Source organism: Meriones unguiculatus, chromosome 8, assembly GCF_030254825.1.
Source record: "Meriones unguiculatus strain TT.TT164.6M chromosome 8, Bangor_MerUng_6.1, whole genome shotgun sequence".
Taxonomy (NCBI): domain Eukaryota; kingdom Metazoa; phylum Chordata; class Mammalia; order Rodentia; family Muridae; genus Meriones; species Meriones unguiculatus.
In genome coordinates, this window is record NC_083356.1 from 3921139 (window position 1) to 3948161 (window position 27023).

At 52.4% G+C, this 27023-nt stretch overlaps 2 protein-coding genes across 10 annotated transcripts in view; one reads left to right on the forward strand and one right to left on the reverse strand.

The window, feature by feature from the left end:
• Positions 1-3942, forward strand: part of Fmnl3 (formin like 3) — a 52276-nt gene extending 48334 nt beyond the window's left edge. Inside the window, 9 exon segments of the mRNA XM_060388633.1 lie at positions 12-92; positions 186-315; positions 825-985; positions 1216-1317; positions 1642-1734; positions 1990-2113; positions 2870-2911; positions 2914-2988; positions 2991-3942. Of these exon segments, the coding sequence (XP_060244616.1) occupies positions 12-92; positions 186-315; positions 825-985; positions 1216-1317; positions 1642-1734; positions 1990-2113; positions 2870-2911; positions 2914-2988; positions 2991-3145 (963 nt within the window). The 3' untranslated portion in view covers positions 3146-3942.
• A 189-nt stretch (positions 3943-4131) lies between these two features.
• On the reverse strand, positions 4132-25465 carry Prpf40b (pre-mRNA processing factor 40 homolog B). Of its 9 annotated transcripts, none has more exons than XM_021634948.2 (26): positions 25326-25465; positions 17822-17902; positions 16983-17126; positions 16638-16703; positions 15965-15992; positions 15710-15735; positions 15471-15581; positions 15056-15176; positions 14943-14967; positions 14555-14758; positions 14224-14350; positions 14075-14139; positions 13426-13590; positions 13217-13325; positions 12769-12919; positions 11902-12035; positions 11305-11419; positions 11068-11159; positions 6572-6688; positions 6266-6403; positions 5960-6055; positions 5675-5761; positions 5323-5500; positions 5008-5069; positions 4774-4917; positions 4132-4692 (listed from the first exon to the last, which is right to left on the reverse strand). In XM_021634948.2, exons 1-26 carry the CDS (start codon positions 25326-25328, stop codon positions 4600-4602), a joined length of 2682 nt encoding a protein of 893 aa, XP_021490623.1. In that variant the 5' UTR covers positions 25329-25465; the 3' UTR covers positions 4132-4599. The 9 variants fall into 9 exon arrangements, with proteins under 9 accessions (XP_021490623.1, XP_021490619.2, XP_021490620.2 ...); XM_021634944.2 differs by having other exon boundaries at positions 5663-5761; XM_021634945.2 differs by having other exon boundaries at positions 5675-5764.
• Between the last annotated feature and the right edge of the window lie 1558 nt (positions 25466-27023).

Below are 27023 nucleotides of genomic sequence, written 5' to 3' on the forward strand. Positions count from 1 at the left end.
CTTCTGCACAGATCATCCTTGCTTTAGGGAACTACATGAACAGCAGCAAGCGAGGTGCTGTGTATGGCTTCAAGCTCCAGAGCCTGGACCTGGTAAGCTGGCGCAGGCAGCGGGTGCAGGAAGCTGGGAACACCGGTTATCAGAGCCAGGGTGCTTAGCTCTGCGCTGCCACCCCTCCGTTCCAGCTGCTGGACACGAAGTCCACTGACCGGAAGATGACGCTGCTGCACTTCATTGCCCTGACAGTGAAGGAGAAGTACCCAGAGCTCGCTAACTTCTGGCATGAGCTGCACTTTGTGGAGAAGGCTGCAGCAGGTGAGGGGTTCCCGGCCTCCAGCCCGGGACAATCCCAGGAAGCTGAGCAAGAGGAACACCTGCGCCCATTTCTGGCTTTTGTTATCTTCTTTCTTACTACTTCAAAGCTTTCCGCTAAAGCCATGAGCAGGGGCCGCTGCAGAGGGAGCCTTCCCTGAGACCGGCCCAGCGATTGCAATTCTCTGTCACGTATGTGATGTGATTAGGAAACCTGTGAAGCTCCCTGCAGCCATGCAGACAGTACTGCTATTTCCATCTGCCCGTGAAAAAACCACAGCAGACCCCAGGCAGCTCCAGCTTGCAGACCAGCTGTCTCTGGTTTTCCTTCCTTTGCTGTCTTGTTCTTTGGGGCCATGAACTCTGAGCCCCCATTCCTTCCCACTGCCTGAGAGAGCCCAACCTGCTTGACCTGGGACTTTTTACATGAGCATCATTGTTGGTCTGTGCCATGGGGAAGATAGATTTGCTGTTGTCCTGGGGAACCCTCAGTCAGGCCTCTTGATACACAGTGTCCCTGGAGAACGTGCTGCTGGATGTCAAGGAGCTGGGCCGGGGAATGGACCTGATTCGGCGGGAATGCAGTATTCATGACCACAGTGTCCTTCGGAACTTCCTCAGCACAAACGAAGGCAAACTGGACAAGCTGCAGCGTGATGCCAAGACTGCCGAGGTGAGTAAAGAGCTGGGGGAGGGACCAGAGCCAACACCCTGGGCCACTTCAGGCAGATGTCCAACTACAGTAACGGAGAACTTTAAAGATGTCTGGAGTTATGACTGGGGAAGGGCTTGGGTAGCTGGTTTTCCTCCCCTGGCTCTAGGCTTTGCTCTCTGTGGGCCTTCTGTCTACATGTGAGCGCTGAGCTCCCCGCTGGGATGACCCTCTGTCTGCCCCTCACCCAGGAGGCCTACAACGCAGTTGTGCGCTACTTTGGCGAGAGTCCCAAGACCACACCCCCTTCTGTGTTTTTCCCAGTATTTGTCCGGTTCATTCGTTCTTACAAGGTAAGTGGAGGAAACGCTTCTGGAGGAGTTTGGCCGGGAGAACATGATTAGTGGAGAGAGGCTGGGCTTCACTGGGTCTCTTCCAGTTCCTGAGGCCTAGGGGAGGAACCATGGAAGCTGGCCACAGGCCTCTTAACTGGGAACTGGTGGGCAGGGTGGGGGCCAGGCCCTTCCTTCCATTGTTTGTAGCGGGAAGTGCCCCTCCAGAGGGTGGCCACCTGGGGTCGGCTGGTCCCGCTGCCACCCACTCTCCACACTAGGTGCCAGCCCCTCCCTTCTCAGCCTGAGAGAGCCTCAGGCTCCCCTGTCTTGGTTCTCTCCAAGGAAGCAGAACAAGAGAATGAAGCTCGCAAGAAGCAAGAGGAGGTGATGCGGGAGAAGCAGCTGGCTCAGGAAGCCAAGAAGCTAGATGCCAAGGTGGGTGGGGCCAAGAGCTGATCCAGAGGGCAGGACAAAGAAAGATTCAGGGAGCCAGAGAGGACAGGGAAGCTATAACACACACCCCTCCCTCCTTGCCTGCCTCCTTCCCTCCGAGTGCCTGAAGGCAAGAGTGCAGAGGGAGAGGCAGACACAGATGGACAGGACACAGGGCTTCTCTCAGCATCTTGGGACAGGAACCAGTTGCTTGTCGGGTTAGTGATGACTTCCTTCCACTTCTACTTTTGGCCCTAGACTCCATCTCAGCGGAACAAATGGCAACAGCAGGAGCTAATTGCCGAGTTGAGGCGGCGACAGGCTAAGGATCACCGGCCTGTTTACGAGGGGAAGGATGGCACCATCGAGGACATCATCACAGGTGCGACATTTGCCCTTTGGGCCCAGCTCCCAGCGCCTGACCTAAGCCCCTTGGGCCCTTCTTTCTAGTCTGTTTCCCATAAACCTGATCACTTGTCTCTCCTGGGCCATAGTGTTGAAGAGTGTCCCTTTCACGGCCCGTACTGCCAAACGAGGCTCACGCTTCTTCTGTGATGCAGCCCACCATGATGAGTCAAACTGTTAGCCCTCGAGGCTGGGGCCCCTGACAGGTACCGGGCACCACAGCTGCCGTCTGCATGCCTTGAATCAATTAGCAGCCTCCCAGTGACGGAGACACAAATCTGCTGCATGCTGCATGCTCTGAGAAACAACTTATCCTCTGCATGTGTCCTCCCTCCTTCTGTCCTAGCTACTAAGAAAGATCCATGGACTAACGAGCCTCTGGGCCAGGGTTGGGAGCTGTGCCAAAGCAGGCGAGACCAGACCTACTGGTTCAGATTACTGAGGCTCCATTCATGGACCCAAGGTATCCTGGGTTCTGGCCTCCCCTAGAGCGCTCCTAAGAACTCTAGCAGGAGCTGCTACTCAGGGACAGGTGTCCCCTGACCCCTGCTTCTTGGTATCTAGGGTCCTATGCTACCCTCTGAAAATAGCTCCAGCAGTTGTCCTAGCTGGTCCTCACGCCTCCCTCCAAGATCCTCCTGATCCTCTTCTGTCCTCCTGACTCCCTGTCTTCCTGAATGTGCTGTACCACCCAGTCTCCCTGTCGGCTCACATGCATCTGTCTTCCCCACAGGCTTCAACCACCAGCCCATGGTCATTCGCAACCAAGCCAGGAGCGCTGCACCGCCCAGTGGCCCTCCTCGGGCTCCGGGTCCTCACTGAAGTCCTCTTGGAGGCAGAAGGGCTTTAGTTCTCAGACAGTGGACCCAAAGCCCAGGGCCCCGCAGGAGGCTGTGCTGCTCCAGCTCTGAGGCAGAATCGTCCCTGTGCCACTTTGGGCACTAGGTCTGTCGGGGCCTGGCACTTCTCTAGTGGCCCCCCATCGTGCACTTTGTTCCCGCAGTCTTGAACATCATTTCCTGAAGGATCAGTCAGGGCTGGGAAAAGGGCACAGGAGGGCACGTGGCCCTCTTCTGCTAGAGTCTTGTGGGATAAGAGGAGAATGCTGGACTCCTTTTTTTTCCTTTTTGCAGTCCCACATCAGCTCTGGTCTAGAAGAATCCAGGTTTACGGATCCCTGGACTCTGCCAATATCAGATCATCTCACAGAGTGAAGCCTTTCTTTGCCTCTGCCCACTCTGCTGAGCCCTAGTAACGGGGTAGAGGAGCAATGTCAGGCCACTGGCCTTCCTGGATGTGCCACCTGGGTCTCCTAGACCTGTGGTCCCACCTTGGCATCCAGCTTCTCGGCTTCCTGAGCCAGCTGCTTCTCCTGCATTGCTTCTTGCTCCACTTCCTTACAACCAAAGGGGTGTAGGGGAAGATTTGAGGCTTTCAAAGGTGGGAAGGGAGGGGCTGACACTGAGCATGGCAGTGGGACCACCCTCTGGAGGGGCACTTCCCGCTACAAACAATGAAAGGAAGGGCCTGGGCCCCGCCCTGCACACTGTCTTCCCACTGACTGAAGACAGAGGCACTGTCTGCACCGGCTCCAGGACTGTTGGAGGAAGAATGTGCCGACAGCCTCACCTTCCTCATCTAGGTGCACTCTGGCCGGGAACGGACAACACAGAGGCTCTTCCGAGACCATCTGCTCAGTTCCCTACTAGGTTTCTCTGACCCAGGAAGGGAACTCAGGGGCAGTTTGTTTTGTACATGTACCATTTCCTTTCTCTCTTGTACATAAACCCTAGACCTCTCAACAAAGTCTTGCGCACCAGGCTGTTCTCTTTCTCAATTTGGGTGGGGTAGCGTTTGCCTGCATTTCAGGAGTGATGAGCCTAGAGGGCAGGGGAAGCCTGGCTGAGCAAGCTTCAACTACAGAGGGAGAGAGGATGTCAGAACAGTAGCGCCCTCTGCTGGTCCCAGTGGGTAGTACATGAAGAGGACAAAGAGTTGTAGATCATGTTATAAATATTATTTAAAAAACAAAAACAGAACACATACATCAGGGCCCAGGGACAGAGGAAGCAATGGTGGAGCCCCAGGGCCAGGCCAGGCAAGAGCAGGCACTGATGCTAAAGGGTGAGGACCCTGCCCTCTGCCTCCCAGGCTGTGTCCACCAGCCTGTCTCTTTCCTGGAGACCCCCCTCTCACACTTTACCTACTGGCATCACCCACCCCATGTGGTATGGACTGCCCATCGCTGGGCTGGGGCTGAGGGCAGGACTGCACTAGTTGTCTGAGAACTAGGGGACCCTTGAACACCGAGAGCAGCCTTGCGAGGTGCTAACAGCAGTGTTTTGGGTGGGTTGCTTTAGGAAAAGTGGACACAGACCAGACAGACGAAGAGTCTGAGGCAGATGGTGAGGACCCTGGAGCCCCTGCCTCACGAAGTCCCAAGGCAAAGCGTAGCTCGTGGGGTCATTGGTGGTCGTCCAGCTGCTGTAGGAGTGTCCGCCTTCGCCTCTCCAGCTCCCCCTCACTCAGCTCGCTTTCGGATGTGTCCCAGCCTGTCTGTTGAGCAAAGGTGTGGCTTACCTGAGCCCCCTGGACAGTGTGTCACAGGCTGGGCGAAAGCCAGGTCCTCCCATTCACCTTCTCCTTCTTGATCCCGAAGCCTGGGGAGCGGTTAGGGAGTTCCGCCTGCCGGAGCTCCCTGTCCTTATCCTGCTCTTGCTCTTTATCTTCACTCTCCTTGCCAGCTTTCTCTTCAGGGTCTGTCTCACTGTTGGGACTGTTCTGTAAGGGGTCAGGGCCCATGTCAGCAGCTGAGAGCACAGCTGGGAGGCAGGTGCGATGACCCCACAAATCCAGAGCTCCTCTACTCACCGACTTGTGTCTTCTTTTCTTAGTTTTCTTTTTTGGTTTCTTGACTTTCCGAAGACCGTGATCTGCAGATCAACACATCCCCACTGAGTCCCACTGGGAGAAATCACCCTCTTCTCTGTGTATTCCCTGCAGGTGCTCTTGGTCTGAGGAAGGCTCAATCTGCCTTTACCCAGCTCCTCACCTGGGCAAGGAGAGGAAGGCTTGCTCCACAGTGAAGCCTTCCCATCCTGGTCAACCCTCAGAGGGGTCTGGGACCTGCTCTGCCTCTACTTCGCACCTATCACTCCAGCTCCTGGGCTCCCAGCAACTGCTTACCTGACCCAAAGAGAAGGTGGGAGGATGGGGAGCCTGGTCCTCCAAGGGCAGCACCCCCACTTTCAACCGAGTCAAGTGAGGATGAGGGCTCAGAGCCAGACTCTGAGGGGTTCCGTCGCCTCCGCTTGGGGGGCCGGAGGGATGGTGGGGGCAGCTCCTCTTCATCGGACTCAGAGCCCTGGACAGATGAGTAGACAGTGGTCAGCCCGGAGGGTCTGTCTTCCAGAGGCCCTCATCTGGGGACTGGGGACGGGGACTCCAAAGCCAAGGACAGTGATGTACAGGGGAAAGATGTGTTCAGTCTATCTGGAGCAGTCCAGCCTCACCCACATCCCTCTACCTGCTGACTCACTGAGGGTGAGTGAGAACGCTTGCGATGGTGTTTCTTTCCCTTCCTGCCATGCTTTCGGCCTTTGGTGTGGAGGTGCTGGCATTCAGTCTGCTAGAGGCAGAGGGAGAGAGGTGAGATGAGAACACTGCCTTCCTGTCTCAGCTATAGCCGTCTCCCTGTTCTAGGGCACCCTCGGTCCTCCCCGCTTCCTTGGCTGGCCAGGTAAAGAGCCTTCATGGTAATAAGGCAATGAAGGTCTCACTCAGGCCTGGGCCTTCAAAGGTACAGAGGAGCCCAGTACCTTACCTCCAGCACCTGCAGGAACTCCCGAAAGAGCCGGATCCGCTCCGACTCCAGGGTGATCTGCTCAAAGGCTGAGTCGCACACAAAGCGCTCACGGACCTTGAACGAGGAGAGCACTGCTGATCAGACCAGGCCCTGCCTGGCCCAGCTTGGACACCGCCACGAGAACTGGGCAGGGCTAGGGCAGAGGAAGGAAGGGAACTGGAGCTGGCCCAGGGCTTGTGCTGTGACTGGGGTGGGCCCTCAGTGGTGGAGAAGCTCCGCTGCCCTCAGGCTTGAGGGTGATTGGGGCCAGGCTGTGCTCCTGACCTCTTCCCAGGCAGTGCCCAGCTCCAGAGCAGGCACGGCCTGCCTCAGCATGCTTCGAAAGGCAGCCTCTCTGCGCCGCATCCTTCGGGCCTCCTCCTTTTCCCGTTCCCTCTCCCGTGCCTCTGCTTTCTCCAGCAGCTGAGGGCAAAGGGAAACAGAACAGGGTCAGGCATACCTTAAGAGATAGGAAGGAGGGGTCTGGACTTCTGCCATTATTCCCCAAACCCAAGATAAGTCAGCAGGGTAGTGAGAAGGAACAAGACACTGGGATAAGTGAGAACCACCCAGCCCTGCCCATCCCCTCACACTATTGAAGGTCAGCTTGATGTTGCCTGCGTCCAGCGCAGCAGCCCTCTTGTCAAAGCTTATGACGTGGGCGAAGTCCTCAAAGGCTGTGTTCACCTCCACACAGAAGCCCCGGTCCTGTGGGCACAGCAGTGCGTGAAGGCCAGGGGCACCACAGGCCGAAGACCCAAGGCCAATAGGCAGAGGGTCAGGCTGCAAGGTGTTCAAGACTCTGCCCTCCACTGGGATCCACAGACTTGTGACACACCTTAGACACCATGCTAAGTCCTCGTCTGACAGGCCCCATTCCCACTGTGTGGATTCGTGTGGAGCCGAGGAGTCAGGAAGTCTCTCTGCTCTTGATAGATGACTGAGGTTTTACAACTAGGTCTTCGCTCCTCTGGCCACAGCTGGGCCTTCCTGCTGCTCGTGGAAGCTGCCAAGCATTCTTAACATCTGGTCTATGCCTCTTGTACCGAGTGCTTACTATGTAATAGGTCCTCTGCTGAGCACTATGTAATAGGTCCTCTGCTGAGCGCCCGACATATTTCTTCTTTAATCCTCCCTGCTATATTAGGCCAGTCTCTAATTTTAATGCAGGTAAGAAAAACAAAATCTCTTGTTCTACTGTTAATCCCAGGTCTAAATCCCAAGCCGTGATTTCAAGCACCACACCCACCCTGACTGCACAGTGGCTCTCCAGCAGTATTAAAACTGTGTCCATTGTCTTAAGGACATGGCCAGGCTCTCTATTTGTCATCAGAAAGACCTCCATGTCCCAGTGAAGTCAAAGTGCAGAGAGTAACCTCACTTGGCCGCGCTGACATGAGAGGTAAATGGGAGAGAGTGTCACAGGCCAGCTTTCCTGTCCTTCCACACAGCTGGCTTCCTTCAGTCTTCCTGCTTGATGACAGAAGTATATACTCTCGCTTTTCCCCATAGTCCTTTCTCAGTCAAGGCTCCAGCCCTTCCCAAAACATCCTCTCTCGGCGAGTTAAGACACAGCCAGAGGACTGTGTCTTAACTCAGTCTCCCCTCCCTTGAAATAAGTCACAGACACTGAAGTGCTCCGCCCTGCCTCAGTGCTGGGACTGTAAGCATCCCACTTTACTGGGTGCTGAGGATCAAGCTCAGGTCCTTATGCTTGTGTAGCAAGTGCTCTCCCTAGGGAAGGCTTGACTATATCCTCCTTGCTCTCCCCAGGAACACGGCTCACTTCACTTACAGTATCCCCCATCCTGCTTTTAGCTTCTCGAGCTAGCTAACTGCTTCTTTTTCTCACTTTCAATTCCTCAGACACAGCACAAGGGAAAGATATATTTATCAATATCCCATTAAAAGCAAGACACTTGACAAAAATTTTTAAAATCTAAATGTTATTTATTTCTTACACTATATATTATCCCTAAATTACGGAGGCTGAAGAAACTGGCTCAAAAGCACTAGATAAACTTGTGGTGGTTTCAGGACCAATGAAACAAGGAAGCCAGTTACTTCCCTTGTGTGGATATGTGTTCTGCAGAATTGCCCTTACACTAATTTTTTTTTTTAACTTACCTAATCTACATTTTCCCCAGCAGTTTCAGACCCATGCCAAACTAGCTATTCTTCTAATGTATCACTGCCGCACCCATCATTTATCTTCTAGCCCAGATCTCCAGGCTTCTACTGCTTCAAGTTCAGGGCCCTGCACTGTCCTAGGAGACAAGAGGTGATCCTACAGTCGATGTGACTAGATGGCCACAGGAACATGCCAGATCATCTGGGCTACAGCTGGGATCCCAAAGGAAGGACTAGAAATCCAAGCTGTTTTCTCAGTATGGACAAAACCCAGTAGGCCATTAGTTCCTCTGGCTAAAAGCTGACTATCTAGTAAAGTCTACCTGTTTTAGGACAAGTGTCTACAGTTTACACCATTAGCCTGTATAAGACACTTCATTGGGTTTATTCTTTCTGTCCAGGTTGCTTACATGGAATGCTTGTGTTCTGCAGCCAGGTGTCTGCTCAACCCTCACTGCTTAAATCCTTAACACTTAACAACAGTGCTGCCATTCGCTGCTTCCCTGAACCCTTCCATCCTCTCCCTCAACTTCACAAGCCAACCTGGCAATTTTACTTCAGTGCTTCTATCCCAGTGATTTTAAACTTCTACATTTTTTAAACATTTATTTTGCATGTGTCTATGTAGGCACCCATGTGCCATGGCACATGTAAAATTGGTTTTCTCCAACGAGTATCAGTTCCTGAGATCAAACTCAGGTCATCAGGCTTAGTGGCATTCCTCTTTATCTACTAAGCCATCTGTTAAGCCATCGCACAGCCCAGTTTTCACCTTTTTGCTTTTGTTTTTGTTTTTGATTTTGATTTTTTCAAGACAGCTCTGCCTGCCGCGGGACTTACTCTAGACCAGGCTGGCCTTTAACTTAGAGATCTGCCTCCCGAGTGCTGGAATTAAAAGCATCTGCCACCATGCTGGACTCAACCATTTTTAACAAAAATCTTATACATAGTACCTTAATGCAGAAAACAGATACAAGTTTTTATTAGAAAATAAGAAACGATCCCCTTCCAAACTTGGCCTCGACACTTATCTCAAGGGACCTATGGCATCTTGCTCTTCCCAGAGCTGCCGGGCTGGTCCTCCTCCCTGCCCTCCTCTACCTCTGTAACCCAGTGTCTGGCATGGGATGGTTCTCCAGCCTCTGTATCAAGGAGCACTGAGGGCAGGAGTGAGATAAAACATGCAGCTCAAGTACTTGTTACTGTCACTTTTGAGAGCTGGAGGCTTTAGGAGCTGAACTAGCTCTTCACTGCCACTTCCCCTGGGGATACTGAGAGACTGGGAAGAACTTTTCCAAGACCATCTGAGCTGATCACTTAAAATATAAAAACCTAAGCCTCTTATTTTAGCACCCGAGTCCTTTGTAAAAACTCTAGTGGGCTTGTGGCTCCAGAGAAATAGAGAAAACCCCAGGACAATATGATGCATCTCACTCAAGACTTCGAAACATTAAACTCTTTGGGGCATTTTTTTTTTCAGGTTTTTGTTTTTAGAGATAGGATCTGTTGTGCAGCCAGGCTGACCTGCAACCCACCATTTTCCTTCCTCAGCCCTCAAGCACTGGGATCAAAGGCGCGATCCACTGCACTTGGTTTAAGTCCATATGGACGGGGTAACTGTGTTACAGTGCAACATCCATGGCTTGCTAAGGCAATGTGCCTAACAGTCCCCATGTTCCTTTCAACTGAAGATGCCAAGTTGCTATCCTCAGGAACTGGGGGTTCCCTGGGGGGACACTCGCCATTCCTGAGACAAGGAAACTGATGCTGAGAAAAGTTCACACGACCACAGGGCTTAATCTGGACTTTTACCTCAAGTCCTGCTTCTAGTCACGGTGGCGGATGAGATCTTCAAATCAGAGGACTTATTAGAATATGAGAATGGTGTTTACTAGGAGAATTACTATTGGTTACTAGCAGAATTACATATTAGAATAGTATCTACTTCCATAAAGAAATAAACTTTTCTTCCTTTTGGAACACAGTGCTCCCTCCACTTGCTTACATTTGTAACTAGGACAAACATGGACAACTATTTCTCCAGTAGAGAAAATGACAGGGCACATGGGCTAGCGGACAGCAGCTGACACCTGCCAGCACTGAGGCAGTAAGGCGGAGTGAGGGGAAGAAGGCCTCACCCTCTTCCTCTAAGAGGGCAGTGGCATCTCAGCCAGTGTCCATGGCAGGCCTTGCAGAACGAGCCCAGGGCTGACAGATCGTCCAAACTGGCAAGAGACACTGAAGATCCAGATTTTTATGTGAAGCCAGGCATAGTGGTGCACACCTATAATCCCAGCATGTGGGAAGTGAAAGAAGGATCAGGAGTTCAAGGCCAGCCTGGGATACATAAGACCCTGACTCAAAAACCAAAACAATACATTTTTATGTGAAATCTCCAGATTTTAAAGCATTAGCAACAAATTCCAAATTGTTCAAAACACCATACAGGTAGGAAGGAGTATGCTGGTGGGTATAAGTTTGCAATTGCTGTGCTTGCTCTCGGGCCTGCTATGCCCTTACCACCCACTTGCCTTCACTCCTGCATGCCCTCTGCCTCTTCCACCTACTTGTCCTGAAGGTGAAGGTCAGGGTCGGTGTTTCTTTTCCTATCTCCGCAGTCACATTTGCCCCTGGCTAACACTCCCCATGTCTGTTTTAGGTCATGAGCTCCTATGAGCAGAGAATGATTTGCTACTTTGGTTTTTACTTTTCTGACACAGGGTTTTCAACCTGGCTGGTACACTATTGCTCAGACTGGTTTTGAACTTTTGGCACTCCTCCCTCAGGTTTCCAAGTGCTGGGAATACTGACATGCATCACTACAACTGGCTAGAAAATGTGTCTATTTGTAGCCCCAGTGAAATCTGCCATGTTTCTGAAAAACGTGACTTTGGGAGTCCCGGTCTAGAGAGTGGCTTGCACACAGTCTGTCCATACATAACCCCAGTCTCCCTCACCTTAAGAATGTCCTTTATGATCTTCTTCTCATCATGAAATCGAGCCTTCAACTCCTCCACATAGAACTTGAACAAGTCCAGAGGAGTAGAGCCTGCAGAAAGGGAGAGATGGGGGCCTGGCGGGCGGCAGCTTCCCAAGGCCCAGGGTAGGGTCAAGGACAGGACCAGGGAGTGGGGTGCAGAGAGGCTGACAGGGTAGGAAGCCAGACCAGACAAGGAGAAGCCTGGCTGCCTTACCCGGCTGGCCCAGCATGTTGGCAAAGCGGACATCAGTGCTGACTGCTGGGTACAGCTCCATCCAGGTGGACATGGAATGCAGCTGCCCTGTCTCATGCAGCTCGTCCAAGAAGGTCTGAACAGGGAAAGGCCAGTGATAGGAGAATGAGATAGGGAGGAAACATGGCCAGGGACTACGGAGGAGGGAAGGGAATGGCAGAGGGAGAAGCAGGGGCAATTCAGGCAGAGGAAGCAGAGATGAGGAGACACAGGCAGAGGCACCACAGAAGGAAAACCGTGAATATACAGCCAGCAAGCCAGCCTGGAGGCAGTGAGTCAGAAACCTTCAGGCAGCACGATGTTCTGACTTGGCTTCAACTTCCTGCTATGAACAGCTTAGTCAACCAACTACTACCATTCCCAAGCTAAGGAAAAACTGCCTTTCTGGTTCCCACCCTGAGGCGGAAAGGACCCTTGGTCTGGCTGGCACTCATGTCTGAGGGTAGAACACACATCCTGTCTCCCTGAAGGAGGGTTACTGTACAGTGGCCTTGTGGAATGTGAAAGAGACCAGGCAACAGACAACCTGGTTCAGAGGCAGGCTACTGTATGAAATACCTGAAATGCCTCCCGGTTCTTCCGTTGCTGGCGCCGCTCCCGAAGCCGGGCCCGTTCCCGCTCTTCTTCCTCCTCTCTCTCCAAAGCTCGGATATGCTCCTCAAAGCAGATCAGTGCATCTTCCTTATCCATGTCTATGGGCAAGGAAGAAGCAGCTCAGCACGTGCCACCTCTCAAGAATGCTTCCCCTGTGGGTGCCAGGACTCCCAAGGGGGTGAGAAAAGTGAAGCAGGGCTAGATGGGAGCAGTCACTGTAGTGGCAGTTCTTGGGCAAAGTGTTAATTGCACTGGAAAAAAAAAATCAAGTATTCAACTCTGCTGAATCCAGCTTTTAGAAAACACCATGTAAACCTAGTTATCTTAGAATCAGGGCATCAGAGCCTGGGGAGCTGGAAGTCGGTTAGGCTTCGGTGCAGCTTCAGAAGGTGACCACAGTCAACAGTTCCTTACTACAGTTAAGGCCCACATAAGACCTCATCTTCACAGGAGCCACAGATGCCATCACCATCACCTCTAGGATTTTAGATTTCTACCCAGGGATCTTCCTTCAAGACACACAACACCCAGGTAAACAGTGGATACCAGGGCTGGGGGTTGAACTCAGCACTTGCCTAACTGAGGGCCTTAGTTCAATCCTTTCACCACAAAATAAAAAGGTGAAAAATCAACAAGACAGAGGCTGTTCTGAAGTCTATGTAAGGGCCAGGGTTCAAGCCCTAGCACCACGCAAATAAAACCAGAGGGTAATCTGAAACATCTGGAAACAGCAGAGTCCCAAGAGGAGCAGTAATCATGTTAAGGTGAGCAGGCAGGGATAGGCTCTAAGGCCTCAGCTCAGTGAGGAGGAGAGCAGAGAGCCAGGCTTACTCTGCAGCTGCTGGTCCTGAGCAAAGCTGGGGTTATCCATGAGGTACTGCTGAGCCTGGGACCACGTGGTCTGGAAGTTGACACTACTCATCCCATCCAGGATGCTTTTCAAGGCCTGGATATTTCGGCGCCGGAGCTGCTTGGCTTGCTCCTGGAAAGCCACAGGATTCAAGTGAGGCAGGGCTGGGAAGGGAGGTAGCTACACCACCCCAGGAGGGCAAGCCTCCAGACTTGTGTCCCAGGAAAGGGAAGGAATTCCAAGTCACAGACCAGTGTCATCCTTGCCCTCCCACACCCAGGGCCATTGGCCCAGTGCAGGAACAGGGAAGGTAGAAGTTCCACACCAGCTTCCAACTCAGAAGGGACACTGGCTGAGTAGAGAAACAAATAGCCAGATCCACAAGAAATTGAGGGCCAGGAGAATCCAGCTAGTGACTGTGACCATTACCTTCTCCTTCTTGGCCAGGAAGAAGAGGACATCATCATAAACTTCTTTTCGATCCCTCTCAGGGACCACAGCCCAGACCTCCAGGTCCCCAAAGGTCTGTTCCGCCCGCCTGTGGAGCACATGGGGCTGTGAGTGGGCAGAGAGCAGGCCCACACACCTGTGTGTGCTTGGGGCACCTAGCCCAGCCCAGCCCAGTTACAGGCCCTGACCGGTAGCGGGTAGTAGAGGTCATGCGTTCATGCTGCTCCAGGAAGTGCTGCAGGGTCTGCTTGGCCTCCTTGGCCCTCAGCCGGGCCTCTTCTTTCTCCTCTTTCTCCCGCTGTGCCTTGTAAGCATTAAACGCCTGCTTCTTCTCGCTCAGTTTGGGCAAGGCACTGGAGTGGACAAGTTGAGAAAAGGGAAGGACACAGCTGGAATTACCCTGCACAGCCCATGACGAAGGGACACAAAACAAGGGGAAAGGTCTCCACGACATCAGATTGGGGACCCATGCATGGACTTAGCATACAGGTGTCCAGGTGTCCATACAGGTGGGTGGGGTGAGGAGTACAGCCAACAAATTCCGGACCCCTCTGTCTCCGTGTTCTCGAGTTACCATCAGGCGCCTGTCTTGTTACGGCCCTATTTCTCTAATTTCAATTCAGCTCAAGGCAATAATCACTAAGTGTCTCACAGCTTACCTTTCCCTCTTCTCATCCTGGAGCTACTCTAGCTTTTCCTTTTCTTGTACCCCATTCCAGCCACGTGGACCCAAGCGTCAACACTCAGTTGGGAGTCAGCTCCAGCTGGGGCATCTGAGGGAGCTCCTGACCCAGCTGCTGTCACCAACAAGGATGACGCCCTCCTGCTCAAGCCTACCTGTAACGGGGGTCAGTGACTACCATCTTCATAGCCTGTTCCCACGAAGCGTTGGAAGGGACAGCCTAGAACAGAGAGGCATAGGTCTTGGAGCCTGCTCACTTCCAAACCCTCCTCCAGGCCTTCCCTGGGAGCCCCACCCCCAGCACCTTGTCCCTTAGCAGCTCTTTGAATGCCTGCTTTGCCTTCTCCCGGTTGCTCCAACTGAGGCTAGATCTCTCTGGTTCTGGCTTAGCTTCCTCCTCTTCCTGTGGTAGCCGATGCTGCCCAGTAGAACTGGAGAGTAGAGAGGACTCAGTGGCGAGGTCCACAACCCTACAGCTTTCAGTACCCTTCACTCTAGGCAATTTATTGTCCTTTTCTTACTCCCCAGAGAGCCTTTCAGAGGTCATGTTTAGCTCTTCATCTGTCCCGCCCAAGGCTCTCAAGAAAATGAAGATTGAGAGCTTGAGGCTGCAACAAAAAGGAGGTAACTCTTACCTGCTGGGGCCCTCTTCCCGCTGTAGGAACCCCTGCTCCAGGGGTTGGGCAGCCTCCAACACATCACAATCTTCACTTCGCCCTGGCTCAGGTTCCAGGAGGGCCATGGGCACTGGGATGGGACCCGGAGGTATAGGTGGAGGGTCAGGTTGTGGCTGAGGTGGCTGTGGCTGCAGTGTCTGTGGCTGCTGGGTCTGCTGTTTTCTGCAGGAAGCCAAAGGGTGGTGGCGTATTAAAGCAGGAACAGGCAGGTAGCTGAGGAGGCTGGATCTAAAGCAGCTGACCCCAAAGAAACAAGACTCCTCTTCCCACAGAGGAAGGATGACATGCTCCCACTCTCTCCCCCAAGTGCTCCATGGAAGGAAGGACACATGGGCAAGACACTCACCCTGCAGACTCTTGTTTGACTAGGGCTGCAAGGGGAAAAGACAGCCGTCACAGGGAAGCCAAGGACGCCCAGCACCTTGCCCCATCCTCCCCTCTACCTCCAGGACCCCTTACCTTCCAGGTCATCCAGGTCCTTGGGCCGGGTCCAACGGGACTCCTGACTCTGGTTGTTGTAGTAGTAAGGCTTTCCTGTGTCTGATTTGTATTCTTTCCAGGGACACTGGGACAGGAGCAGCTGTAAGAGGACAGGTCAAAAGTCATCAGCAGCTGGAGGGCTCTCCAGCCCATGAGGGGAGCTAAGGGGACCCAGCGAAGAGAGGACACAGTAGTCTTTAGTTGTCACCTGGCCTTGCCTGCATGGGGGAAAGTAGACCTCCTAAGATCATAGAGTGGTAACTCCAAGAGGCATGGAGGTGGTCAGGGATCTTGGGGTCAGAGGAACCACAATGAGAATGGTTAGAGGTTCAAGGCCAAGGACTTGGAGGGGCCAGGGAAGCTGGAAGGGAGAGCCAGGAAGCACTCTCAGGACCTCTGCCTTGGACTGGAGCACGCGGGGCTTCTCCCACACGGACTGCTTGTCGTCAGCATTGTAGTAGTAGACACGCCCATCAGGGGCCACATGCTCGCTCCATAAGGCCCTCTGCGGAAGAAAGAGGGAGGCACAGAATCCTGGTGAGACTCCTTCCCCAAAACGTCTCCTCACCCAAAGACTTAACCATCAGCCTCCCTCCCACTTTCTACCCAGAGACCTAAGCTAGAAGCACTCACCGGAGGGCCTGTCCCAGCCACAGCAGCTAGAAAAGAAGGCAAAGGAGACCTACTTAGCCCTTGCTCCAAAGCCCCATCTTCCCACTCAGTCTTCCCTTACTCCATCCCATAAATGTCCCCCTGATGCCATCATCATCCCAAAATCCCTGGCATCCCAACAGGCATGATCCAGCGTGGGCTCCAGTCCATGGCCCCCTCTCCCCTGTGTCCCCCCAACCTCCGAGCCTGGGGGGAGCAGGCCCCCAGGAGACTCACAGCTGGCGGTGTCCGCACCCGGAGCCGTCTGCCGAAGAAAGAGGAGGGGGAAGGGTTGGGGCCAAGCCCAGTGGCCCCCAGGACCCAGGCCATGGGGGATGGAGAAGCAGGCCAGGCCAGGATCTGTGTGTCCTGTTCCCAGGGATCTCTGCCCTCTAACAGTCCTGTTCCCTCCACCCCGCCCAGGGCTGTGACTCAGATCCCAGGGGTTGTCGCACAGTAGCTCCTTTCTTCATTCTCCACAAGAGTGTTTTGTTGAATCAACTCCTGAGATCCATCTCTTCACAGTAGATGTCAAAATTCTACACCCAACTCAAGACTCCACTACACTGAGCAACAGCACAAAGAAGGTGCCACTGCCCTTTCCAGAGGGAAGAAGATGTGATAGGAAGAAACCCTCTTAGCGTGTCTAGAATGCAGGAGTGTCTGAATGGGTGTGTTCTTTAAGGTGTTGGGTGTATCATGAGAAGTAACAAGATAGAGAGCATATTGCCTTTGTCCCACTGCGGGGGAGTGGGACACTAGAGCTGCTGAGTGTGTGGCTGACGAGGATGTGAACGTGAGGAGTGCTGCCAGGGACCACGGCAGATACAACAAGAGGGAGGGAGCACAGTCCACATCTGTGCACAGAGTGCAAGATACAGCCTGCTTCCTGCTAGCCCCTACCGCTTACCGCTGCAGTGACGGGCACCGCTGGCATCAGCATCCCTGGCATCATTGGAGGTACCATTCCCGGTATCTATGGATAGAAAGACCAGCAGCCAATATTAGAGTAAGTAAGGGCTAAGCAAAAATAGTGTCAGAGTCAGGCTCCCTAAGAGATCCCTTTGGGTTTCCGACCCTCACCTGGTGCACAAAGGGTCTGGACACTCACCATGCCTGAGAGCGGTCTTACTCACTCAGCAGGCACACTGGCACAAGTCTGGCCCAAAGTTCCCTTCCCTCCCCAGTTCCTAAAGCCCAGATCCTTACTCTTGCCTCTTTCCCAGCTAAAAACCCCTGGGGAAAGAACAATTACCTGGGTAAGTGGTGGTGGCGCCCCCATTGGTGGAAGCATTGGGGGTAGTATGCCAGGTGGCATGGGGGGAATGGCTGGTGGTCTCTGACTCATAGGGGGGAGCCCCATCGGAGGAAAAGGAGGTGGGATCCCTGGAGGGGGCATCTGGAAACAAGTAAAGAAAAAGAAACTCAACAGAGGGCACTGTCTTATGATGGCAAAGCCCACCTATCTCAAGTACTACCCAGCCCTCATCTCGGCCTGCAGGTGATTACAAGACTTTCATTTGAGAAGGAAAAGGCATAAAACTGTCTCCCTCCTCACTACTGAGAAAGACAGGTAACCGAGGAGTTTTCGGGTGTAATGGCAAGCACACAGCTTCCTAAGAAGGAAGGGAGAGGAAAAGGGCAAGGAGACACTACAGACTGGGAGGCTGAACTCCCCCCAGAGACCTTCAGGTGAGTGAAGGAGAAGGCAAGGGTCCCAGGCTCCTGCCTCCCATCCCTTTCTAGCTCATGAAGGCTATTCCAGCCCAAACTCAGAGGCCTTCTTAAGAGCACAGTAAGGATGCTTCAAAAGAGTGAAGCCTCCCCAACCCTCACTCTACCAGGAGTCTTCTTCTTCCACCTCTCCTACCTCCAGTCCCCTGGTATCCCAAGGACAAAACAAACAGGGAGAACTGTCACTCTACGGACTAGAGCTTGAGAGCAGCTGTCCCCACCCCAGAGCTCAACACTACCCATCTTCCAAAGGCAGCAAAGGGGTGTGTAACAGGTCCTTGCTGGCAACACAGCAGTGGTAGGGTAGGGGCTGAGGGTGCAGGCTGGAAAAGCCACGCCCAGGGAACACAGAAAACTTACGAAGGGTGGTGGCATCATGGGGGGCCCCGGTGGGAAGGGGGCAGGCGCTGCTGGGGGCCGGGGACCAGAATCGGGAACCGACTGTTGAAGGAGAGAAAAGTCATAGGACCCAGGATGGGCACAGAGATGGGCTTTTGCAGAAGGCAAGCAGAAAGGATGAGGATGAAAGAGAAACAGGTTCAGGAGGGAGTTTCCAAGCCCCATTTCCTGCCCATCCCAGGCCTGAGCCCTTCAGAGCTCCGCTCTCCAGTGCTAGCCCAGAAAGCCAGCTGACAGAGCCTCCATGTCATCTTTATTTTGGGAGTTCCCACTGTGCCAAAGCCACAGCAGAGGCCCAGGAGGCTCTACAACAGGCACCTGTTCCTCCCAGGCCTTCAACATGCTCTCTTGCACCTCTCACGCCACTTAGGGGCTGACTTTTTCCTTGTTCAGCTCACTGGTTTGCAGATTCAGTCCAAAGCTGCTGTTCCTTTACACTCTCTGGCCAGATGCACGCTCACTCATCCACCTGCTTCCACTTCTCCCAAACTGGACCATCCTCCCCACCTGTGATGGCACCATCCTTTACAAACTCTCAACATGGACACAGCTTGCACAGCCTGAGTGTTCCTGTCTTCCCCCTAGTGGCTGACCACATGATGCTGTTTAAAATGGCTTTCGATTCCTCCTTTATCTGATCCCCCTTCTTAGTTGCCTCACGTACACACTTTTGTTATCACAGTGTTTGCCTGGGTATGTTTTCCCGAGTAGAGGGCAATGCCATACCAGAGGCTGGGATCACATGACTTGCTGAAAGCTGGATTCCAGGTCCCTGCCTCAGAGTCTGGCACATAATAGGTACTCAATAAATACTGAATGACCGTAAAACAAAAGCAAATCTCTGTATAAAAGTTTCCAATTCCAAAGTACAATTCTACGTATTATATATGTGCAGAATGATAGATGTGCAAATCTGTGTGTGTATATGCATAAAATGATAGATGAAGAAAATCTTCATTCCAACATGTAGACAGAGACGAGAATAAGCCTAAATAGTCATCAGTAAGGACTCACCAAATGCAAACAGAAAGTGGAACTCTACACAGTCCTAAGAATGAGGAAACTCATTACTCAGATAAGGATCAATGCCAATGTCTTCCGATGCACTGATAAGTTGGGGGGAGGTGGGGCGCAGCGAAGCTTTTCGAGTATATAAATACCAGTGATAAGATACAAGAGACAGAAGGGAAGAGACTCTTCACAGCATGCCATTTTGAGTCTTATGGATATGGCTTTTTATGGATAAATACATGGCCTTATTACCTGCTCAAAAATATCTGGGGGTGGGACAGTTGTTCAGCACTTAACACGCTCGCCTGCTCTCCCAGAGGACCTGGGCTTAGCTTCCCTGCACCCACATAGTGGCTCACAACTATATATAACCCCAATTCCAGGACATCTGACACTTTTCTGGCCTCCATGAGTACCAGCAGACATGGTGCACAGAAGTACATTCAGGCAAACACTTAAATACACAAAATCTTTTTTTTTTTTTTTAAGTATTTTGGGAGCTGAAGAGATGGCAAGATGACTTAGTGGTTAAGACCACTTGCTGCATGAGTATCTGGGTTTGGATGCCAACATGCACGTGCACACACGCGCACACGCGCACACGCGCACACGCACACACGCAAACACGCGCACACGCACACACACACACACACACACACACACACACACACACACACTATGCATGGTTGTAATCCCAGTGCTAACTTCAGTGAGAGGCCATGTCTTGAGCAAAGAAAGCAGTGAGGGATGAATAAGATGCCTGTCATCGTCCTCTGGCCTCTGTGCACACACAGACAGGCACATTTGTGGTTACTGTTTTGTTTTTGTGACAGGGTGTCACTACGTAGCCCTGGCTGCCCTGGAACTATCTCACTCTACAGACCAGACTAGCTTACAACTCAAGAGAGCCTGCTGCCCCTGAGTCGGGTGCTGGGTTAGAGGTGTGCCCACGCCTGGCTAGTGAGGGGTGAACTCGTGGTAAAGGGCTGCTCTTTTTCTTAAGTGGAGGCTGAGCGCAGCACAAGAGCTCCAGGGAGAGGAGGCAGCTCGGACGATCAGGAGGCGCCTCACAGCTGATTCTCCGTTACCCACTCCTGAGGAGGCCTGGGCAGTTAAAACTGCTTTCTAGCCTTTGTCTCCAGACATAATTTCTTTTACCCCGTCCTAAGCAGTTATGTGCCAAGCTACTGTAATTCTCTCTTCTTTGTCTCCAACTAACTGTGCTGTGCCTGTCCTCTGGAAGTTTATCTATATGGAATGTCAGAAATGACTTGCCATAGGAGGAAATCAAGTTCTGTGTTCTACTCTTCCACCTGAAGGGGCTTAACAGCCTCTTTCACCTCCCAAGTAATCAGCCTTCAGTCTCATCAGGCCCAGTACCACAGTGTCATCCAGTCATCTGTCAACAGAGAGACTTGGGGTCACTGTCTATTGCTTCTTTGATAATACATTACCAAGTTCTCTTAGTTTTAGCTCCAAAATATATAGTTAGTCTAAGTATTTTTCCATTTCTCCCCCCACTTTTTTTTTTCTCCCCCCACTTTTTATCCAACCCACCTGTTCCATCTGATTTACTCTGTGGCCTCCAAACTGCTCTGCTCAGATCCACTTCAGTCTGTACTCACAGTAAACTCTTCAAACTGTATCTGAGACCCAAAAGTACCTGCTTAGAATTCTCCACTGGTTTCCCACTGCTCTAAACACCGAAGCCCAACCATGCCTTTGAGTCCAATGACCTTGCCAGCCTCTTCCACACTGTCCTCTGTGTCCCAGCCACACCCAGTTCTCCCGCCTCAGGCATTCACCTGTGCATGTGGTGCCACTCCTACATCCTAGATAACACTTCACAGCCAGCAACCACTGCCAGTGACAGCCTTTACCAGCCCACTGCACCAGCCAGAGCCCTTTACAGGCTCAACACCACACACTTCCTGCCAGGAGTCATCTAGTGGAAGTCTACAATCATTAGTATAATTCCAAATATGCCGTCTCATGTGACACTAAAACATAGACTCTGTGAAACATGGATCCTCACTACACCTTAGATTTCGTGAACTATAACATTTAGTGCAACCCCGCTAAAATGAAAACTCTAAAGCAAAGAGGTAAATCCAGCATGGTAGCTCAACACTCTAATCCAGCACCTAGCAAACAGAGAGAGGAGGATCAGGTCGGTGTGGGCTGCAGAGACTCTGCCCCCCAAAATAAGTAAGAAATGGCCACTCACTAGCTCAGTGGATAAGGAACTTGCCTTCAAGCCTGAGGACCTGCACTTGATCCCTGGAGCCACATGGCGGAAACAGAGAACCAACTTCCACAACTTTCCTCTGACAACACCTGCACTATAGCACATGCACAATCACACAAAAGGAGTAATAGAAATGTCAGGGAAAAAAATTAAGGTGGGAGGGCAGGAGAAGGCAGGCGCTGACACTTGTTTGTTGACTTTGCTGGTCTTACTGAGCCCCACTAAACTTGGGGGCCACTAATAAAGGCCTACTATCAATACAACACAACTGCCCAGCCATGGTGGTGCACCTTTAATCCCAGCACTCAGGAGGCAGAGGCAGGAGGATCTCTGTATTCAAGGCCAGCCTTATTTATAGAGTTAGTCCAGGACAGCCAGGGCTGCACAGAGAAACCCTGTCTTGAAAAACCAAAAACAAACAAAACACCCCCCAAAAGAAAAACAACAAAAAAACCCCACCACAATTAGAGCTTGAGGAGACCTGAATGTCATCACCCCAAATGCTCCCCTCAGCCACTTTTGAGACAGGGTATCACTTTACAATAAGGCTGACCTGGAACTCACTATATATCCCTCTATATCCAAGCCTGGCCTCCACCTTGCAACAAAACAACCTGCTTACCTTAGCCTCTCAAGTGCTAGGGCTCCACACATGTGCCAGGGTTTGTTGTTTGGAGGCAGTGTCTCCTGTAGCCTCCACCAGCCCCGAACTCCTGATCCTCTCGCCTCCTCCTCTAAGTGCTGGAATTACAGGAGCGCCAGCAACACTCCTCTCTTGTCACATGAGAGAGGTGAGACAGAGTAACAGCCAAATGCTAAGACAGTTCTACAGCTGGCTTCAGATGAAGCTCAAATGAATCCCCTTGTTCTCCTATAGAAGCACAATGCCTGCCACAGAAAGCAGGTGTTTTTCATACTAACCTTTCCAAAAAAACAAACTACAAAGGTACCTATTGCCTACCCTATAAAATCCCTCATCTTAGAGCCAGGTATTTTTTATTTGGCATGTGCCTTTAATTTGGGAGGCAAAGGCAGGTGAATCTCTGTAATTTCAAGGCTAGCTGGATCTACATATTGAGTTCTAGGACACCCAGAGTTAGAGGGACCCTGTCTCAAAATAAATATATGAATTAATAAATTGGGCATGGTCAGGAGGCAGAGGCACTCAGGAGGCAGAGGCAGGTACATCTCTGGGTTTGAGGCGAGCCTGGTCTACAGAGTAAGTTTCAGGTCAGATAGGACTACACAGAGAAATCCTGTCTCAAAACACAAAACTTTCTTTTCTTCATCTACTTCCAAAACCGTTTAAAACAATCAATCCCATATCTGGCCTTTCCTGTGCCTGGGGCTTCCAGTTCCCTTCTGTACCCTCTTCTGTTCATGATGAGGCAACATTCACTCCTTCATTTTATTCCCTCTACCACCCCACACACACGCAGAATGGCATGCTGCTCTGAGAACGTTCACTGGGCTCTGAGAGTACCCACCTCCCCCTCCAGTCTGCTATATCTTAGAAGTGAGCTTTCTTTTTCTCTTTTTCTTTTCCATTTCATAGTGTTGGAAGACGGCGGGGGGTGTATATGAGCATGCAGAGGCCCAAAGCTGATGCTAGGAATCATCCTTGATCAATCTTCTACTTCAATCCCTGAGGAAAGCTGGGTTTCTCAATCAAACTCAGAACTCACCGATATAGCCAGTCTCACTAGCTATATTGCTCTGGTGATCCAGTTTCTCTCTGCCCTCAAGGCTAGAATTATAGGGAGGTTGGCATTTCTGTAGGTTCTAGGGACCTGAACCCTAGATCTGCTGACACAGAAGCACTTAAGCCGCTGAGCCACCTCACCAGCCTGAGTTTTCTCTTTTGTAAACTTCCCCTGATTGTCTAGACAGGGCCCTCACCTGAAGTGCTTTGATGAACCAGTCTCATTCTTAACCTTGGTGGATTTTTGCATACAACCTAAAACAGTTTGCACTAAGTTTTTTTTTTATGTAAACTCTCTGAGTACAGTCTGTGATAGGAACCGGTAGAATAGCAGAGATTCTTTACCTTGGTGGAAGGCAGCTGGCATCAAATCCTCATATGGGAAAAGTTACATGAGAGAAAGCTAACTCTATAGGAACTGCATGTGAATACGAGGATGGAGACTTCTGGATGGAGACACAGGCTTATTTCAGCCACTACCCGGGGAAGACAGAGCAATGGGGTGACAGAGCAATGGGGTGACTGTAAATGGAACTTCCGAGACTTCCCTTCCCCAGGCTTCCCCTGTGCCGTGTCCTTTCTTTCCTGCCCCCCACCTGCTGTAATACCAATACAACTCTAGGACTCTTTACTTCTAATGAACTCTGAAATGACCAGTGCCAAAGGACAGAAGAAAGGAAGCTGAAAGAGAAGCAGACCTGTCAGTCTTCTCTGGGGAGAGACAGTGAGGAGACACTCGGCCATCTCCTCAGCCAAAGGGAACATCCTGACACAAAACGTAACCAATTCTAAGCCTTCAAATCTAAGGGGCACCTCAGAACTGAGCTTTCAGAAGAAAAAAAAAAAAGACAAAAATAGAGAAACAGAGGGAAAAGAACAGAAGTAACAGCTAACAGGTAATGTTTACTGGGTGCATATTATGAGCCAGAATCACACCAAACCGTCATTTAATCCTTACAACCATTTTATAAGTTATCCCCACTTTATAAAGAAGCTGAGGCTGTCACAGGCTACTTGCTTGGCCATGGTGCTAAGAGATTAAATGGCAGAGGCCGGTTTGGAATCCCGGCAGTCTGACCCCGTTAAAGCTGCCTCCCAGAAAGGAGGACCGTGCCACGGATGACATTTCTTAGCCTAGACTCCATTCTTCTTATCCCAATCCTCGCGCAATCCTGAGCCTGGTGACCCTAGGTAGGCCTCAGCTGCTTTACTCTCACGCACTGAAGGAAATGGTAGAAAATGAAGGCCAGGAGGTAGATTTCTCAGAAAGAGGTGACCATCATCAAAAACAATAGCGTTGGGAGTGTGGCTCAGCAGCAAAGCCCTTGCCGACGTTACCAAGGCCCTCGTTCTTTCGGTGTCCAGCACTGCAGAGCACAGCGCTGAGCCCAATCACCCCTAGTCTCCACTGACCTGCCAGCCCGAACAGGACCGGCCCCTCCCCCACCCACTTCCTAGCCACGCTGGTGTGAGAGAGTACCCTAGCATTTCTCCTGCTCCCCCAAAGAGCCTGGAGATCGTTCTAGCTTCCCTATCACCTCTTCACTCTCTTGAACTTGTTACTTCTGGCTCTCATCTTTCTGAACCAGGATTCCACTTCCTCTATTTTCAGAGCTCTCCCAATCCTCCCAAGAGGATTCCCAAGGCCCAGGCAGGCCAGGACCCGGCCTTGCAAGCTCTAAATCTCTGAGCCACAAATCCCGGTCCAGCCGAAGGTCTTCTCCTCTCCAACTTCATGCTTCCCTCATCCCAGTACCCATTCGCCTAAATTCCCTCCTCAAATCCCGCCCTCTCTCGGAACTGATGGAGGCTCAGTATATCACATCGCCCATTTTCCTTTTCAAAAGTCAATGGAAAATCCAAGGCCCAAAGAAAGGTAGTGACTTGCCCAAGGTCACACAGAGTTATCACGGTCTGTCTGAAGGCAGAGCCAGGGTTGGGACCAGGGGCCTCTGCTCATCCATTTCTTGGATTACTCCAGCTCTGAGGAGGAAAACCAGGAGCCTCTGTTTCCTCAGAAGCCCCCTCCTCACCTCCGGAGACAAGGTTTTGTGACCATAGGAGGGTCCCCTAAGGTCCTAGGACACTGAGGGTTTCCACAAGAACCAAGCTGGGTCTGGGGGAGGGGCACGGGGCACGCCAATAGCCCGGGATTGGTAACTGTGGTTTCCATCTCTCCCCGCCTCCTCTCCCCCGACCTTCCTTCAGACACACCGTTCACTCCATCCCTTTCTCCCGCTCACACGGGGCCTCAGCTCGCCGTCCCCTCAGCCCCCGGCCGCACACCCCCCGCCAAGCTCCATTATGGCCTCCCCGCCCCTTCTACCCCAAATCCCCGCCCCCACCCCCCTACTGAGCTCCTTTTCCTCAGCCCCCCGTCCCCTCGCCCTCCCTCAGGGTCCCGGGTACCCCGGCGGCACCCCCGCCTCCCCGGCCCGGGCCCGGGCCGCAGGGGGCGCTGTGGGACAGCCCCGGGCCTCTCCACCCCCGCGCGGGGACGTTACCATGCCAGAGCCTCAGAGCAGCTGGGCCGGCTCGGCCCACTCGCCAGTAAAAGCAGCTCTGATTGGCCGGGCTTCGGCCGGGAGGGCGGGGCCAGCGGGGGGTCGCACCCCTTCGTGGCCGGGGCTCCCGTGGCCCTCGCCGAGGAGCGGAGCCCCCAACCGGCTCGGTGTGCCCGGCCCGGCTCCGCCCCCGGCGCGGAGAGCCAGGCACCGCCCCCACGTGCGCAGGGTCCTGGGCCCGCCCCCGGGGGCGGGGCGCGCCCGCTCCCGCCTCTGACTGACAGCGCGCCTGCCGAGCGGCGCGGCGCGGCGCGGAGCTCGGCCCCGCCGCGCGCGCCCCCGCGGCCTCCTGGCGCTCGCGGGCGCTCGCGGGCCGTTCCCTCCCGCACCGCGGCGCCTCACGGAGCGGTTTCTCGTTCCTGAGTCTCACCTTTCAGTTCTTAGTTCAAGAACTCGCAACTGAACACCTGTTCCGGGAGCCGTCTGTGTCGGGCGCGGCCGACCGAGGCCCCAAACCAGTGCCCACGTGCTTGCTTAACCCCGAGGGCACGTCCGGAAAACAGGCTCCGTAACGTTTATGATGTGCAAAAGATGCTCGGTTCTGGGGACGGGGGAACTCGCGGCTGCTTAACGGTGTGCTGAAGTTCGTGGGTGGCGCCTGGCCACTGCTGGCCCGGGCTGGAGGCATGGCACCTCTTTTCCCTCCAAAGCCGGGGTGAAGAACTTGCCTGTTTGCTTTGGCAGCTTTGTGAGCCCGACTCAGGAAAACGCCCTTCTAGGTCTATAGACAATTTTGGCGTTGTCAATAGTGTGTTAAGGTTCCCTCTGTTCCTCAGGCAGGAAGAACGTCAAGGGGGGAAAAGGCAGACATGAGGAAAAGAAGCCCTTCCCCCGGGATCTAATTTGTCTGTCCTGAAGCCATCTCAAATAAGTGTGTTCTCTCCTTTAACTTTTCTTGTTTTTATTTTGTTTACTTATGGTGTGTGTGTGTGTGTGTGTGTGTGTGTGTAGAGGCACTTCATGGAGGAAGAGGGTAACCGGCAGGAATCAGTTCTCTTCTTTGACCATGTTGGTCCTGGGGATCAAAATCATGGTCAGACCCGGCAACAATCGCCTTTTCCTTCTGAGTCCTCCCATCTTTAATAAACTCACCTTTTACCTCGCTCTCATTCATCCTAATGTTTTTCTGCCTTACCTGAGTAGATATACCTAAGAGGGAAGAGAACTCGGGCTATTGGCGGCAGTGCTGGGCTTCACCCCCGGCTCCACTGACTATAGCTGGACTGCCTCAGATGAGAACCTTGTCTTACACTTTACAGCGCACTTGAGGCAAGCCTAACAGAAGTGGTTCAGAGATTCCATGAAATTTTGTTACTTTTATTTGTTTGTTTGTTTGTTTGTTTATTGAGACATGATCTTGCTATGTGGATGAGGCTAGCCTGGGAGTCTTGGGCTCAAGTCAAGTCAATGCTCTTAGCCTCCTCAGTAGCTAAGAATCTGGGCACATGCCACCACATCATCAGGCCTGCACTAACACAAGTCACATGACTGTTTTTGTACCAGAGATTGTGCGGGTACATGTGGAGGTCAGAGGACAACTTAGGGTGATATTCCTTAGACACTGCCGACCTTTGCTTGCTTGCTTCTCTTTCTTTCTTTCCTTTCCCTTCCTTCCTTCCTTTCCTTTCTTTTTCTTCC